Source organism: Salvelinus sp. IW2-2015, unplaced genomic scaffold (genome assembly GCF_002910315.2).
Source record: "Salvelinus sp. IW2-2015 unplaced genomic scaffold, ASM291031v2 Un_scaffold1948, whole genome shotgun sequence".
NCBI lineage: Eukaryota > Metazoa > Chordata > Actinopteri > Salmoniformes > Salmonidae > Salvelinus > Salvelinus sp. IW2-2015.
In genome coordinates, this window is record NW_019943303.1 from 79,728 (window position 1) to 95,588 (window position 15,861).

The following is a 15,861-nucleotide window of genomic DNA, read 5'->3' on the forward strand; positions in this document are numbered from 1 at the left end:
ATAAAATAACTTTTTGAGGTTCTCATACACTTACAATGATGTTCTGATTCTTGCTTGAACAATCGCTAAGATTATATTTGGTTGTGATCTTTGCAAAATCACTATTTTGGATGCGACAGTTGTTAGCTAGAATGCTAACGCTCATTGACATAGGCTGTAGCAAAAGCTAGCTAAAGAGCCCTTTTACTGGTTGTAGTTTAAGTTATTTTTAAAGTATAATGCAGTTGATTTGCAATGAAACAAACATTATATTAAGCAGGACATTCACAAGAGCCTTAAAATCCTATTATAATCCAATAGTAGTGTGAAATGCACTCATAAGAAACATGTAAATAGAGGCTTTATTTGCTGGTATCTATAAGCACTCCCTTTGATCTGACACCAACTTTTGCGCATCGTCCTCGTGCAGCAATGTTTGCGACACAAAAAGGGGTCTATTAACAAGATTTCAGACCACCACCAGAGGGCAGTAACAGTTTACCTTCAGCTGTATGTGGCGTGAGCATGGGACTGTTGCAAACTGTCAGACATGAGCGAGATTTGGGAATAACACTTAAAATGTTTGAACATTCTAGATAAGGCTTTTAAAACATGAAAGCATGTTATATCTATGGAAATTTAGAAGATTACAAGCCTTATAGTCCTTAGAAGGCTTGAAAACTGGCTTGATTAGACTAGAGCTGATATCAAAACAAAATCAAATTAAAGTTTATTGGTCACGTACACAGATTTGCAGATGTTATCGCAGGTGCAGTAATGCTAGCTTCAACAGTGCAGCTTCAACAGTGCAGTAATACCTAGCAATACAAAAAACAATACACACATGGAAACGTTCTGAAAAAATAAATGGAAGAATAATGTAAGAAATAACACGTCAAAGTTGTCTAGAAACAGGGTGACCGTGTTGGAAGAACGCTGTCTGATTGTGTTCTCTGCACAGCCCCCTTATTGGGCAAACATGAGGTAGTCCTACACTGTTGATCTTTATCAGGAACTACATTACTGTAGGGGACTGGTTCCAGACCTTTTTCAGTTACTGTGCCACCAACTGAATTCTGCTCTGCTGGAGAAACCCTGAAGTGACCCCTCGTGCATTTTACCAGTAAGCCTATGAGTCTTCTCATGTACACCCTGTGGATAGGCCAAGTACCCCCAGGGGTCCTAGTACACCCTGTGGACAGGCCAAGTACCCTTAGGGGTCCTAATACTCCCTGTGGATAGGCCAAGTACCCCCAGGGGTCCTAATACTCCTTGTGGATAGGCCAAGTACCCCCTGTGGATAGGCCAAGTACCCTCAGGGGTCCTAATACTCCCTGTGGATAGGCCAAGTATCCCAAGGGACCATAGTACTCCCTCAGGGGGCATAGTACACCCTGGTTGGGAACCACTGCTGTAGGGTACCTGTATTCCTACTAAAGAGAATTGTTATTGTTTCATGTCCGGTTCACTCCAGCTGTTGTTATAATTGTATAATTGTAAAACATCGACAGCAAAGTGGATACATTGTATCATTTCACCTCACCTGTGAGACTGAAGAAGTAATTCAGCAACTCTTTGAGGAAAGTGTAAGTTGATAACAGTTGATAAAACCAACGCATCGGGAGCCTTTGTCTTCACCAGAGGTTTACAGGTGAAAAAGTAAATCGGAAGACAAGACATGTGATTGGTAAATGAGTTGTGAAAATCTGATCGATAATTGAAAAATATGTAAGTATCTTTCCAAAGGAGGCAAGAAGAGGACAGAGAAGAGGTTGCAAGGTGTCGAGCAAAATCCAATTGAGATTCTCTCCCGCTGTCCTCCAAGATTTGCTGAATTTCCTCTTCACTGAAGAGTGAGGTAGCGACCGCTCAATTGCACCTTACCTGTGAGAACCATGAGCATGTCTGATTAGGCAGACTTTACCATGCAGAAAACCATTCAAAAGTTATGATACCCTATATTACCGGAGCTAGACCTGAATGTTTCCCCTTCTACCTGCAGGCTGCTAGATATTTGTTTGATAATAAACAGCCTAGTCCAGTCATATTTAGCTGGCTAACAAGCTGGTAACTTGACCAGCAGTATGGTATTAGATGGCAGTAGGAGAAAGGAAAGGGATCCTGGATACTGTATTTGTTACATTACCGTTGTTAAAGAATTACAGAAGTTTATTTTTTTCATGGCAATCAATACGTTTTAGAAATTATGCCTTTTTACAAGAGATTTTACAGTAACATGAAAGGAAATAAATTCATATAAAAATAAAAGACTCAAACAGGGAGAAGACAAAAATCTGTTCTTCAAAAAACTCAGTTCAAGCACAGAAAATACAAATGAATAACAAATAATCCAAATAGCTGTAAATAATTTTCTAAACTGACATTGAGAAGCATTACCTTGCAGAAGGTGTGTATTAGCGGAGCAGTGACAACAACACATAATCATAATCATTATATCACAGCAGAGAAATCAAATCAGAGTTGAGCTTATTGATATATTTACCACATTGATGCATGCTTCCCACAGTGTTTAAAGAGCACATGATGAGACAAATATTGTTCATAAAATACTGCCCCTGTCATTGGTTAATATGTGCATAGCATCAGTGCATTGTGAATGACCACTGAGAAAACACCCTGGACAACAGTTCATTTGTCTCTTCAGTAAGTACAAAATGTCACTATATTGCCGCGTTCATGTACTCATCGGAAACTAGGAAACGCTGACATTTCCGACTTGCTAACTGGTTGAAGTTATACACGTGCCGCGTTCAACCAGTTAGCAAGTCGGAAATGTCAGCGTTTCCTAGTTCTGACTGGCTCGTTAACGTGGCATGAATTCAGATAGACGGCTCCTAACATGAAGAATGCATAGGACAAATACAAAGCGTTTTGTTCCTCTTGATCCCGTGTTATTAGTAAATACTTCACCATTTAAATCCTGTTTAACTCCAAAATATATACAAAATATACAGTTAATCACAATGGACAACATATTTAGAAGAAGTCTAGATGGTGATGTTGGAAATTATCTGCAGACACAGTACAATACTAATTTTACTGACAATGTTGCAAACATAGCCCTACTTTTCTCAAACATAACATTGAGGTTGTCATGGCAATACACCACAGAGGGTGTGTTTGTAAATTCAATCTGTAATGCCCGAGTACGTTCAGAGTGCGGTGTTGTCAGAGTGTCAGTTCGTACATTCCGAGCGTTTCGCTCTCGTCGGAGCGTTCAGAGAAGCACACTGGACGCTGTGGCGGAGGACTACGGTTGTTCCGTGCATTCTGACCTCCCAATGGCGGTCAAGCTCCCAAACTAACTGGCTAACGTTGGCTAGCTTGCTAGCTACTTCCAGACACAAATGAGAGAACACCTCACTGACCATTTTACTCGCCCTAGCTAAGCTGGTTAGGCTGTTTTCATGTTACCCAGTTGGTGACTGTAACTGTGCTGCTGGCAACAATTTAATTACGCCTTTTTTTACCGACGTTTACTGACACCAGCCATGTTCAACAGTTGACAGTTGTTTGCGCTCTGGCACACAGACTAGAGTGCTCTGAAATCGGGGTTGATAGCCAGACCGAATTTATGAACGCAGCTCCGAGAGTGTTCACATACTGCAGGTCCTCCAACGGTCATAATACAAGGTAGAATTCAGTCCTTTGTAAGAGAAAACAGTGGGTATTTTAGCTTTCTTTTGTGGAGTGCTTGAAGCACACAGCACGGGTTTGTTCTAGTAGGTTAGGCGCATGACTCGCCCTTTTCTACACTCAGTGATACTGCCTTATCTGTGGAGATAAAACAATGCAAACAGGAACCAGCAAAGGCCCAATGCCTTTATCACAGACCACCTCAGGTGAAACGACATTGARGTGACCTTTTATAACCACACCCATCCAGTCAAATAGGCTGCAGTGTTTCAAGGCAAGCATGTACAACAATGTTACTTACTAGGCACAGTTAGGAATATGGCAGTGCTAGTGGGCTATGTGTTACGTGTGAAGTATTATGAATATAGTCTTTCAACCCCACAGTGCACGATGGTGTCTGTGAAGCAATCCACAGAGAGTAGAGAACTGGTCTGAAATGAATCGAGGCAGAAGGAATCACATAACCATGTCATTAGTGTGTGTGTGTGTGTGTGTGTGTGTAAATGCCAAGAAGGGAGCTTTGGTTTTCAACATTCTACATATTCTTAGTGTTTCTGCATAGTCTTAGTCCAGGAGTGTGGTGTTGTCATGACGACATAGGAGGGGGTGGATAGGGTTGGAGGGAAGAGCGTGGCTTTAAGAAAGGCTCTTGTCGTAGGCCTTGACCACACGTTTGACATGGAACAGTTTGTGTCTCAACTTGCGACACTCCAGCTTCTTAGCCTGGTAGTCCGGTGTCTGGGGAGGAGCAGAGAGAAAACAGATCATTTGTTTCATCGTCTATTCTCCATCATGGGGTGATAAAGGTTCATTCTTTATAATGTATGGGATTTTATAGAAACGTCTGCTCACCCTCTTAACGTCTTTCAGTCGATTATATTCCTCTGCCACAACCTGAAGTAAAGAATGAGGAGAATAAGAAGTATTTCTCCCTGGTTCTAAGTGTGTATCTCAGTGGAGGCTGGTGAAGGAAGGAGAGCTCATAGTATTGAGCTTGTCCTCCCATTTAAATTGACACCAGCCTCCACCATCCGGACACACATATGGCCCCTGGCGACAGGGGTTGTAGCCCCACCTCCACCTGCTGTCTGTCTCCACCCTCTGTCTATCGACCCTACTGTCAGTCTATGACCCTACTGTCAGTCTATGACCCTACTGTCTGTCTATGACCTACTGTCAGTCTATGACCCTACTGTCAGTCTTTGACCCTACTGTCTGTCTATGACCCTTCTGTCTGTCTATGACCCTACAGTCTGTCTATGACCCTACTGTCAGTCTATGACCCTACTGTCAGTCTATGACCCTACTGTCAGTCTATGACCCTACTGTCAGTCTATGACCCTACTGTCTGTCTATGACCCTTCTGTCTGTCTATGACCCTACAGTCTGTCTATGACCCTACTGTCAGTCTATGACCCTACTGTCAGTCTATGACCCTACTGTCAGTCTATGACCCACTGTCAGTCTATGACCTTCTGTCTGTCATGACCCTACTGTCAGTCTATGACCCTACTGTCAGTCTATGACCCTACTGTCAGTCTATGACCCTACTGTCTGTCTATGACCCTCTGTCTGTCTATGACCCTACAGTCTGTCTATGACCTACAGTCTGTCTATGACCCACTGTCATCTATGACCCTACTGTCAGTCTATGACCCTACTGTCTGTCTATGACCCTACTGTCTGTCCATGACCCTACTGTCTGTCTATGACCCTACTGTCTGTCTATGACCCTACTGTCTGTCTATGACTCTACTGTCTATGACCCTACTGTCTGTCTATGACCCTACTGTCTGTCTATAACCCTACTGTCAGTCTATGACCCTACTGTCTGTCTATGACCCTACTGTCTGTCTATGACCCTACTGTCTGTCTATGACCCTACAGTCTGTCTATGACCCTACAGTCTGTCTATGACCCTACTGTCTGTCTATGACCCTACTGTCTGTCCATGACCCTGCTGTCTGTCCATGACCCTACTGTCTGTCCATGACCCTACTGTATGTCTATGACCCTACTGTATGTCTATGACCCTACTGTCTGTCATGACCCTACAGTCTGTCTCCACCTCTGTCCATGACCCTACTGTCTGTCTATGACCCTACTGTCTGTCTATGACCCTACTGTCTGTCTCCACCCTCTCTCTATGACCCTACTGTCTGTCTATGACCCTACTGTCTGTCTATGACCTACTGTCTGTCTCCACCCTCTCTCTATGACCCTACTGTCTGTCTCCACCCTTCTCCTATGACCCTACTGTCTGTCTCCACCCTCTCTCAATGACCCTACTGTCTGTCTCTCTCTCCACATTTCCCGCTGTACTCTCAAAAATAATAACATAACATTTAAAAAATATATATGTAAATACTACATTGACACAAGCCTCCACTGGTCTCCCTCTGGTGTCTCACCTGGTACTGGGCGGAGGTCTCGTCCAGTGTGTCCAGCTGCCTGCTGAGTTTGTTCATCTGGTCACTGATGTCATCCATCTCAGCACACAGGTGTTTGTACTCCCTCAGGTCGGCATCAAACTCCCCTTGTACTCCTGCCGCTGGCTGTCTGACGTATCTCTGGGTAGACGCTGAGGGGAGAGGAGAGAGGTAGACGAAGTCAGAGAATATTGTTAGACATTGTTTACACATACACTATACAGTTGAAGTCAGAAGTTTACATACACTTTAGCCAAATACATTTAAAATCAGTTTTTCACAATTTTCTGACATTTAATCCTAGTAAAAATTCCCTGTCTTAGGTCAGTTAGGATCACCACTTTATTTTAAGAATGTGAAATGTCAGAATAATAGTAGAGAGAATTATTTATTCAGCTTTTATTTCTTTCATCACATTCCCAGTGGGTCAGAAGTTTACATACACTCAATTAGTATTTGGTAGCATTGCTTTTCAATTGTTTAAATTGAGTCAAACGTTTAGGGTAGCCTTCCACAAGCTTCCCACAATAAGTTGGGTGAATTTTGGCCCATTCCTCCTGACGGAGCTGGTGTAACTGAGTCAGGTTTGTAGGCCTTGCTCGCACACGCCTTTTCAGTTCTGCCCACACATTTTTTACGGGATTGAGGTTAGGGCTTTGTGATGGCCACTCCAATACCTTGACTTTGTTGAACTTAAGCCATTTTGACACAATTTTTGAAGTATGCTTGGGGTCATTGTCCATTTGGAAAACCCATTTGCGACCAAGTTTTAAATTCCTGAGCTGATGTCTTGAGATGTTGCTTCAATATATCCAGATCATTTTCCTCCTCATGATGCCATCTATTTTGTGAAGTGCACCAGTCCCTTCTGCAGCAAAGCACCCCAACAACATGATGCTGCCACCCCGTGCTTCACGGTTGGGATGGTGTTCTTCAGCTTGCAAGCCTCCCCCTTATTCCTCCAAACATAACGATGGTCATTATGGCCAAACAGTTCTAGTTTTGTTTCATCAGACCAGAGGACATTTCTCCAAAAAGTACGATCTTTGTTCCCATGTGCAGTTGCAAACCGTAGTCTGTCTTTTTATGCTGGTTTTTGGAGCAGTGGCTTCTTCCTTGCTGAGCGGCCTTTCAGGTTATGTCGATATAGGACTCGTTTTACTGTGGATATAGATACTTTTGTACCTGTTTCCTCCAGCATCTTCACAGGGGTCTTTGCTGTTGTTCTGGGATTGATTTGTACTTTTCGCCACCAAAGTACGTTTCATCTCTAGGAGACAGAACACGTCTTCTTCCTGAGCGGTATGATGGCTGCGTGGTCCCATGGTTTTATACTTGCATACTATTGTTTGTACAGATGAACGTGGTACCTTCAGGCATTTGGAAATTGCCTCCAAAGGATGAACCAGACTTGTGGAGGTCTACAATTTTTTTTCTGAGGTCTTGGCTAATTTCTTTTGATTTTCCCATGATGTCAAGCAAAGAGGCAATGAGTTTGAAGGTAGGCCTTGAAATACATCAACAGGTGCACCTCCAATTGACTCAAATTATGTCAATTAGGCTATCTAGAAGCTTCTAAAGCCATGACATAATTTTCAATTTTCCAAGCTGTTTAAAGGCACAGTCAATTTAGTGTATGTAACTTCTGACCCACTGGAATTGTGATACAGTGAATTATACGTGAAATAATCTGTAAAAATTGTTGGGAAAATTATTTGTGTCATGCACAAAGTATATGTCCTAACCGACTTGCCAAAACTATAGTTTGTTTAACAAGAAATTTGTTGGAAGTGGTTGAAAAACGAGTTTTAATGACTCCAACCTAAGTGTATGTAAACTTCCGACTTCAACTGTATATACACAACAGTATGTGGACACCCCTTCAACTTAGTGGATTTGGCTATTTCAACCACACCCGTTGCTGACAGCTGTATAAAATCAAGCATGCAATCTCCATAGACAAACATTGGCAGTAGAATTGCCTTACTGAAGAGCTCAGTGACTTTTAACGTGGCACCGTCATAGGATGCCACCTTTCCAACAAGTCAGTTCGTCAAATTTCTGCCCTGCTAGAGGTGCCCCGGTCAATTGTAAGTGCTGTTATTGTGCAATGGATACATCTAGGAGCACCAACAGCTCAGCCATAAAGTGATAGGCCACACAAGCTCATAGAACGGGACCGCGTGTAAAAATCGTCTGTCCTTGGTTGCAACACTCACTACCGAGTTCCAAACTGCCTCTGGAAGCAACGTCAGCACAATAACTGTTTGTCGGGAGCTTCATGAAATGGGTTTTCATGGCCGAGCAGCTGCACACAAGCCTAAGATCACCATGTGCAATGCCGAGCGTCGGCTGGAATGGTGTAAAGCTCGACACTATTGGACTCTGGAGCAGTGGAAACGCGCTCTCTTCACCATCTGGCAGTCCGATGGACAAATCTGGGTTTGGCGGATGCCAGGAGAACGCTACCTGCCCCAAGTGCCAACTGTTAAGTTTGGTGGAGGAAGAATAATTGTCTGAGGGCTGTTTTTCATGGTGTGGGCTTGGCCCCTTAGTTCTAGTGAAGGGAAATGTTTACACTACAGCATACAATGACATTCTATAAATATTTATTTCGCTAACAGTTTACTTACAGGTATTATTAGTGCTGTAATGTGTATTGTTCGACTACACTCCAATGTAAACGTGTAAACATTCTGGACAATTCTGTGCTTCCAACTTTGTGGCAACAATTTAGGGAAGGCCCTTTCCTGTTTCAGCATGACAATGCCCCGTGCACAAAGCGAGGTCCATACAGAAATGGTTTGTCGAGATCAGTGTGGAAGAACTTGACTGGCCTGCACAGAGCCCTGACCTCAACCCCATCAAACACTTTTGGGATGAATTGGAACACCAACTGCGAGCCAGGCCTAATCGCCCAACATCAGTGCCCAACCTCACTAATGCTCTTCTGGCTGAATGCAAGTAAGTCCCCTCAGCAATGTTCCAACATCTAGTGGAAARCCTTCCCAGAAGAGTGGAGGCTGTTATAGCAGGAAAGGGGRAYCAACTCCATATTAATGCCCATGATTTTGTAATGAGATGTTCGACKTGTAATTGTGCACATACTTTTGGTCATATAGTGAATTTGATCAATAGAATTCGAATGTACTATGATCAACAGTATTAGGGTCATATTCTGTCTTGCTGAAACACTCAGCATATTTCAACGAGAAGCTCCGCTTTCTTTTTGGTCACTTCTCGACCATTACAGGAATTGAGTGCTCCTGTAATACACAATACAGAAAGCCAGGGCTTCATATCTTCTGTTTTACACCAGTCAAACAATGGTTTTAAGATCCCAATTCTCTCACCAGGGCCCTCTGTCTCAAGGAGAGGAAAGGCAGAGGGGAGGTGGATGCAGCTCTCTCACTAACGACCTACTCACAACTGACCCCCACACCTTAAACCTTTGGCCCAATTCTCTCATTATTTTCAATTACAACCTCATGTGGAATGGCATGCCAGTAGAGATTAGTTACTGTACTGGACCAAACAAGACCAGCCCAGACTGCTATACTGTTAGAAAAAAGKGTTCCAAAGCGGTTCTTCAGCTGTCCCCATAGGAGAACACTTTTTGGTTCCAGGTAGAACGCATTTTGGGTTCTGGTAGAACCCTTTTGGGTTCCATGTAGAACTCTTTTGGGTTCCATGTAGAACCCTCTGTGGAAAGGGTTCTACATGGAACCCAAAAGGGTTCTACCTGGAACCCGAAAGTTTCTTCTACCTGGAAACCAAAAAGGGTTATTCAAAAAGGGTTATTCAAGTTCTCGATAACACCTTTTTTTCTAAGTGTGTACTGTGCGTGTGTGTAAAATCTCAGACTAATATTGCTCTAGTGTTTGTGTGTGTGTGTGATTACGTGTGTATGATGTCTTGCCATGTGTGTCTAACCTCCCACACTACCATTGCATTGTTGCGAGTGTGTGTGTGTGTGTGTGTGTGTTGTGTGTTGTGTGTGTGTTGTGTGTGTGTGTGTGTGTGTGGTGTGTGTGTGTGTGTGTGTGTGAATATCCCTGCTGCGCGCGCATGTATGTGTGTGTGTGTGCGTGAACGTGCCTGCCAATTTGTTTGATATAATAATATATAATATATGCCATTTAGCAGATGCTTTTATCAAAAGTGAGTTAGTCATGCGTGTAATACATTTGTACGTGTGTATGTGTATGTTCATGCCTCCCTGTGTGTCTCACCTCTCCCACTCCTCTGGGTCCAGTTCGTTGCCAGTCTCTCCTCCCGTGGTGTACTCTGTTTCGTACTGTGATTCATCCAGCTCAGGGTTGCGCCGGCGCCTCTTCCCCCTGTTGGCAGAGGGCTTCCGGACCCCCCCTGCCTCCTCAGAGGGGCTGGAACTGGCCCCCTGGGAGGGCTGGTCCGAGGGACGGCTAGCCAGATGCTCCGAATACCTAAGGCACAACAATAACATTCAATATAAACTCAACAATGAATGTAATGTAAAATGTAAATATAACATGGTAGACACTCTGAATACCTGAATACATCTGCTCTATGTACCAAAAGCCCTCTGAATACCTAAAAACCTCTGCTCTTTCTACCAAAAACACTCTGAATACATCTGCACTATGTACCAACAACTCTGAATACCTGAATACCTTTGCTCTATCTACCAAAAACACTGAATACCTGAATACCTCTGCTCTTTCTACCAAAAACACTGAATACCTGAATACCTCTGCTCTTTCTACCAAAAACACTCTGAATACCTGAATACCTTTGCTCTATCTAACAAAAACACTGAATACCTGAAAACCTCTGCTCTTTCTACCAAAAACACTCTGAATACCTCTGCTCTTTCTACCAAAAACACTCTGAATACCTGAATACCTCTGCTCTATCTACCAAAAATTACCTTCGTTTTGACTTTAGTTTCTATGACCTTAGACATGGCCATAGTTTCTTGTCACATACAACCAAGAACATATCAGCCATGACCTTCCTATGGTTTCTGATCCACTTAAAGGGGAAAACGACAATGAAGTACATGAATATAACTGATCACAAGTCACCGAAACCACTGGACAAATGGAAGAGACAGACTCCGGATTTCCTTAATAATAGGAGGGGAAGAGAAGTTCACTGTTGAGTTAGAAGGGATTTAAGGTTTCATCTCAAGGCTCAGTGGAAGTGGCTACGATATGACAGCAGAGCACCATATAACATAAACTAGCAGGTTATGTCAACAAGKTCGGGAAAGTCTTGAGGCTAGCATTCCTCTGTTTATGAAGCAGGACTTTTTAGGAGTTTTATCAACATTACATAMACTCAGCAACAACAAAAAAATGTCCTCTCACTGTCAACTGCGTTTATTTTCAGCAAACTTAACATGTGTAAATATTTGTATAAACATAACAAGATTYAACAACTGAGACATAAACTGAACAAGTTCCACAGACATGTGACTAACAGAAATTGAATAATGTGTCCCTGAACAAAGGGGGGGTCAAAAAAGTAACAGTTAATATCTGGTGTGGTCACCAGCTGCATTAAGGACTGCAGTGCATCTCCTCCTCATGGACTGCACCATATTTGCCAGTTCTTGCTGTGAGATGTTAGCCCACTCTTCCACCAAGGCATCTGCAAGGTTCCGGACATTTCTGGGGGGAATGGCCCTAGCCCTCACCCTCCGATCCAACAGATCCCAGACGTGCTCAATGGGATTGAGATCCGGGCTCTTCGCTGGCCATGGCAGAAACTGACATTCCTGTCTTGCAGGAATCACGCACAGAACGAGCAGAATGGCTGGTGGATTGTCATGCTGGAAGGGTAATGTCAGGATGAGCCTGCAGGAAGGACCACATGGGAGGAGGATGTCTTCCCTGTAACGCACAGCGTTGAGATTGCCTGCAATGACAACAAGCTCAGTCCGATGATGTGTGACACACCGCCCAGACCATGACAGACCCTCCACCTCCAATCGATCCCGCTCCAGAGTACAAGGCCTCGGTGTAACGCTCATTCCTTCTACGATAAACGAGAATCGACCATCAACACTAGTGAGACAAAACCGCGACTCGTCAGTGAAGAGCACTTTTGCCAGTCCTGTCGGGTTTGTGCCATAGGCGGCGTTGTTGCCGGTGATGTCTGGTGAGGACCTGCCTTACAAATAGGCCTACAAGCCCCCGTCATCTCTCTCAGCCTATTGCAGACAGTCTGAGCACTGATGGAGGGATCCTGATGTAACTCAGGCAGTTGTTGTTGCCCCCTGTACCTGTCCAGCAGTGTGATGTTGGATGTACCGATCCTGTGCAGGTGTTGTTACACGTGGTCTGCCACTGCGAGGACGATCAGTTGTCCATCCTGTCTCTGTAGCGCTGTCTTAGGCGTCTACAGTACGGACATTGCAATTTTGCCCTGGCCACATCTGCAGTCCTCATGCCTCCTTGCAGCATGCCTAAGGCACATTCACGCAGATGAGCAGGACCCTGGGCATCTTTCTTTTGGTGTTTTTCAGAGTAAGTAGAAAGACCTCTTTAGTGTCCTGAGTTTTTCATAACTGTGACCTTAATTGCCTACCGTCTGTAAGCTGTTAGTGTTTAACACCGTTCACAAGTGCATGTTCCATTCATTGTTTATGTTTCATTGAACAAGCATGGGAAACAGTGTTTAAACCTTTTTACAATGAAGATCTGTGAAGTTTTTGGATTATTATGAATTATCTTTGAAAATACAAGCTCCTGAAAAAGGGGCGTTTCTGTTTTTTGCTAAGTTTTAAAGCTCAAAAAGGGTTGCAATGATATATGGTGAGAGCTACAATATTTCTTATTCAGTCTAATTGATTTGTTTATAATAATTTATAAGCATGTATCTGTAACGATTGTCGTCGGAGAAGGAGAAGAGGACCAAGGTGCAGCGTGGTAAGTATTCATAATCCTTTTAATAAAATAAATACTATAACAAAAAACAACAAAACGACAAACGAACAGTTCTGCAAGGTGCAATACACTAAACAGAAAACAACTACCCACAAACACCAGGTGGGAATGAGGCTACCTAAGTAKGGTTCTYAATCAGAGACAACGATTGACAGCTGCCTCTGATTGGGAACCATACCAGGCCAAACGCATAGAAATACAAAACATAGAACAAAACATAGAATGCCCACCCCAACTCACACCCTGACCAAACCAAAATAGAGACATAAACAAGGAACTAAGGTCAGGGTGTGACAGTATCCATTATTATTGTTCCAATAACTGTTCTAAATATGTATAAGCCTCAACTCTTAATGAGCAGTTTATAGATGTGTGTGTTGACCTTCCATGATCCTTCCGAGGGCGGTCGATACAGTACTCTCCTGTCCCAGGCACTGGACTTCATGAAGTAGCTTTTGTTTGACTTATGGCCTGATAGAGGCATTGTTTACTTCACTGCACCAGGTCTTGTGCACCCATTTGCAAATAAGACCAAATAAGACCACTTGAACTGGCACGTGRCCAAGCACTTGACCTGGCATGTGTAACTCTGACAGAGAAGGGCGTCTGTMCGTAAACGTTTAACATGCGTCGTTCCTTTCCGTCCTTCGCTGAAAGTTATCAATGATCTGACATCACCGGCGGATAGGTGAAAGCTACTTACTGGAAGCCTGTCTCACACCCATCCCTATTGTGTCAGATCAGTGATTACGAAGGGAAGAAGGAACGGTGCAGGTTATTGTAAACCCATTCAAACAGACCTTAATTTTACTTTAACAGTTACACACAGCCTACAAGCTGAAGTACAGTACTTTCTCTTATTTGTATAGAGTTGTGCAAGATGCAGTTCCATATTCTCTAAGAAAGAAGAAAGATGGTTCCGACGGAGAAGCGCGTCATCCTACGAGTTCCAAACCAACTTTAGTGATTTTTTCGTGTTTATCTTGACTTTTTTTTGTACAGAAAGTTCCTACTATTATCACGTGACCACCAAGCACTTCTGGACATCAGATCGACAGTTACAAACCTCAATTTAACTTCAAATCCCACTTTAACTCCGACTCAGCTGTTCCTTTGTTCATACCGGACCTTTGTTTCATTGGCTATCAAAACGCTGCAGGCGTAGACGTGGCAGATGGGCCGGCATCCTGGCGAGACTGGAACAAAGAGAAAATCGACCGCCACTCCCCTCCGGCACTCCCCTGCGGCACTCCCCTGCATTCTATTGGCAAATGTTCAGTCACCGRAGAATAAGATGGATGAGCTTCACTCGCGAGTCTCCTATCAGAGAGACTTTGAAAAGCAGCAATATTATATGTGTTGCAGAAACGTGGCTGGATTACTATAAGCATTTCTACATGCATTTCGCTACACCCGCAATAACATGCTAAACACGTGTATGTGACAAATAAAATTAGATTCTTCATAAACCTCTTCATAAACCTCTTCATAAACAACAACTGGTGTGTTGCTTCCAGTGTCAAGGAAATCTCGAGCTTTAGCTCACCTGATATAGAATACACCATGGGTTAGCTCACCTGATATAGAATACACCATGGGTTAGCTCACCTGATATAGAATACACCATGGGTCGTGCTGGGTAGACGTGTTGGTAGACGTGTTGGTAGACGTGTGGTAAGACGTGTTGATAGAAGTGAGGTAGACGTGTTGGTAGACGTGTTGGTAGAAGTGTTGGGTAGACGTGTTGGTAGAAAGTGTTGGTAGACGTGTGATAGAAGTGTTGGTAGACGTGTTGATAGAAGTGTTGGTTAGACGTGAGGTAGACGTGTTGGTAGAAATGAGGTAGACGTGGTTGTTGGTAGACGTGTTGGTAGACGTGTTGGTAGAAATGAGGTAGACGTGAGGTAGACGTGTTGGTAGACAGAGGTAGACGTTTGGTAGACGCGAGGTAGAAGTGTTGGTAGAAGTTGAGGTAGAGTGTTGGTAGACGTGAGGTACGTGTTGGTAAGATGAGGTAGATGTGTTGTAGAAATGAGGTAGACGTGTTGGTAGAAGATGAGGTAGACGTGTTGGTAGAAATGAGGTAGACGTGTTGGTAGACGTGAGGTAGACGTGTTGGTAGAAATGAGGTAGACGTGTGGGGTAGACGTGAGGTAGACGTGTTGGTAGACGTGAGGTAGACGTGTTGGTAGACGTGAGGTAGACGTGTTGTAGAACGTGAGGTAGACGTGTTTGGTAGACCTGAAGGTAGACGTGAGGTAGACGTGTTGGTAGACGTGTTGGTAAGAGTGTTGGGTAGACGTGAGGTAGATGAGTTGGTTGATGTGTTGGTAGAATGAGGTAGACGTGTTGGTAGAATGAGGTAGACGTGTTGTAGACGTGAGGTAGACGTGTTGGTTGATGTGTTGGTAAGACGTGTTGGTAGAAGTGAGGTAAGACGTGAGGCAGAAGTGTTGGTTGATGTGATGGAGAACGGTTTTAAGTCTCCCCCTGTTAAAGTTTCCACCCACCAGAAACACTGCTCTGGGTAAGCGGTTTCTTGTTTGTTTATGGCCCATACAGTTCCTGGAGTATCAAAGTGGTGTTGGCTTGTGGAGGATGTAGACAGCCGTGATAACTACGGATTAGAACTCTCTTGTAGATAAAAGAGGGTACAGCTTACCCTTGGTGTATTTTCTATATCAGGTGAGCTAACCCATGGTGTATTCTATATCAGGTGAGCTAACCCTTGTGTAATTCTATATCAGGTGAGCTAACCCATGGTGTATTCTATTCAGGTGAGCTAACCCATGGTGTATTCTATATCAGGTGAGCTAACCCTTGGTGTATTCTATATCAGGTGAGGCTAACCCTTGTGTATTCTA

General features: G+C 43.6%; 1 protein-coding gene across 1 annotated transcript in view; it reads right to left on the reverse strand.

The window, feature by feature from the left end:
• Window positions 1–692: 692 nt before the first annotated feature.
• The window catches only part of LOC112072511 (occludin-like), a 50,619-nt gene continuing 35,450 nt past the window's right edge, over window positions 693–15,861 (reverse strand). Inside the window, 6 exon segments of the mRNA XM_024139911.2 lie at window positions 693–4,374; window positions 4,489–4,530; window positions 6,048–6,172; window positions 6,175–6,201; window positions 6,204–6,217; window positions 10,298–10,510. Of these exon segments, the coding sequence (XP_023995679.2) occupies window positions 4,273–4,374; window positions 4,489–4,530; window positions 6,048–6,172; window positions 6,175–6,201; window positions 6,204–6,217; window positions 10,298–10,510 (523 nt within the window). The 3' untranslated portion in view covers window positions 693–4,272.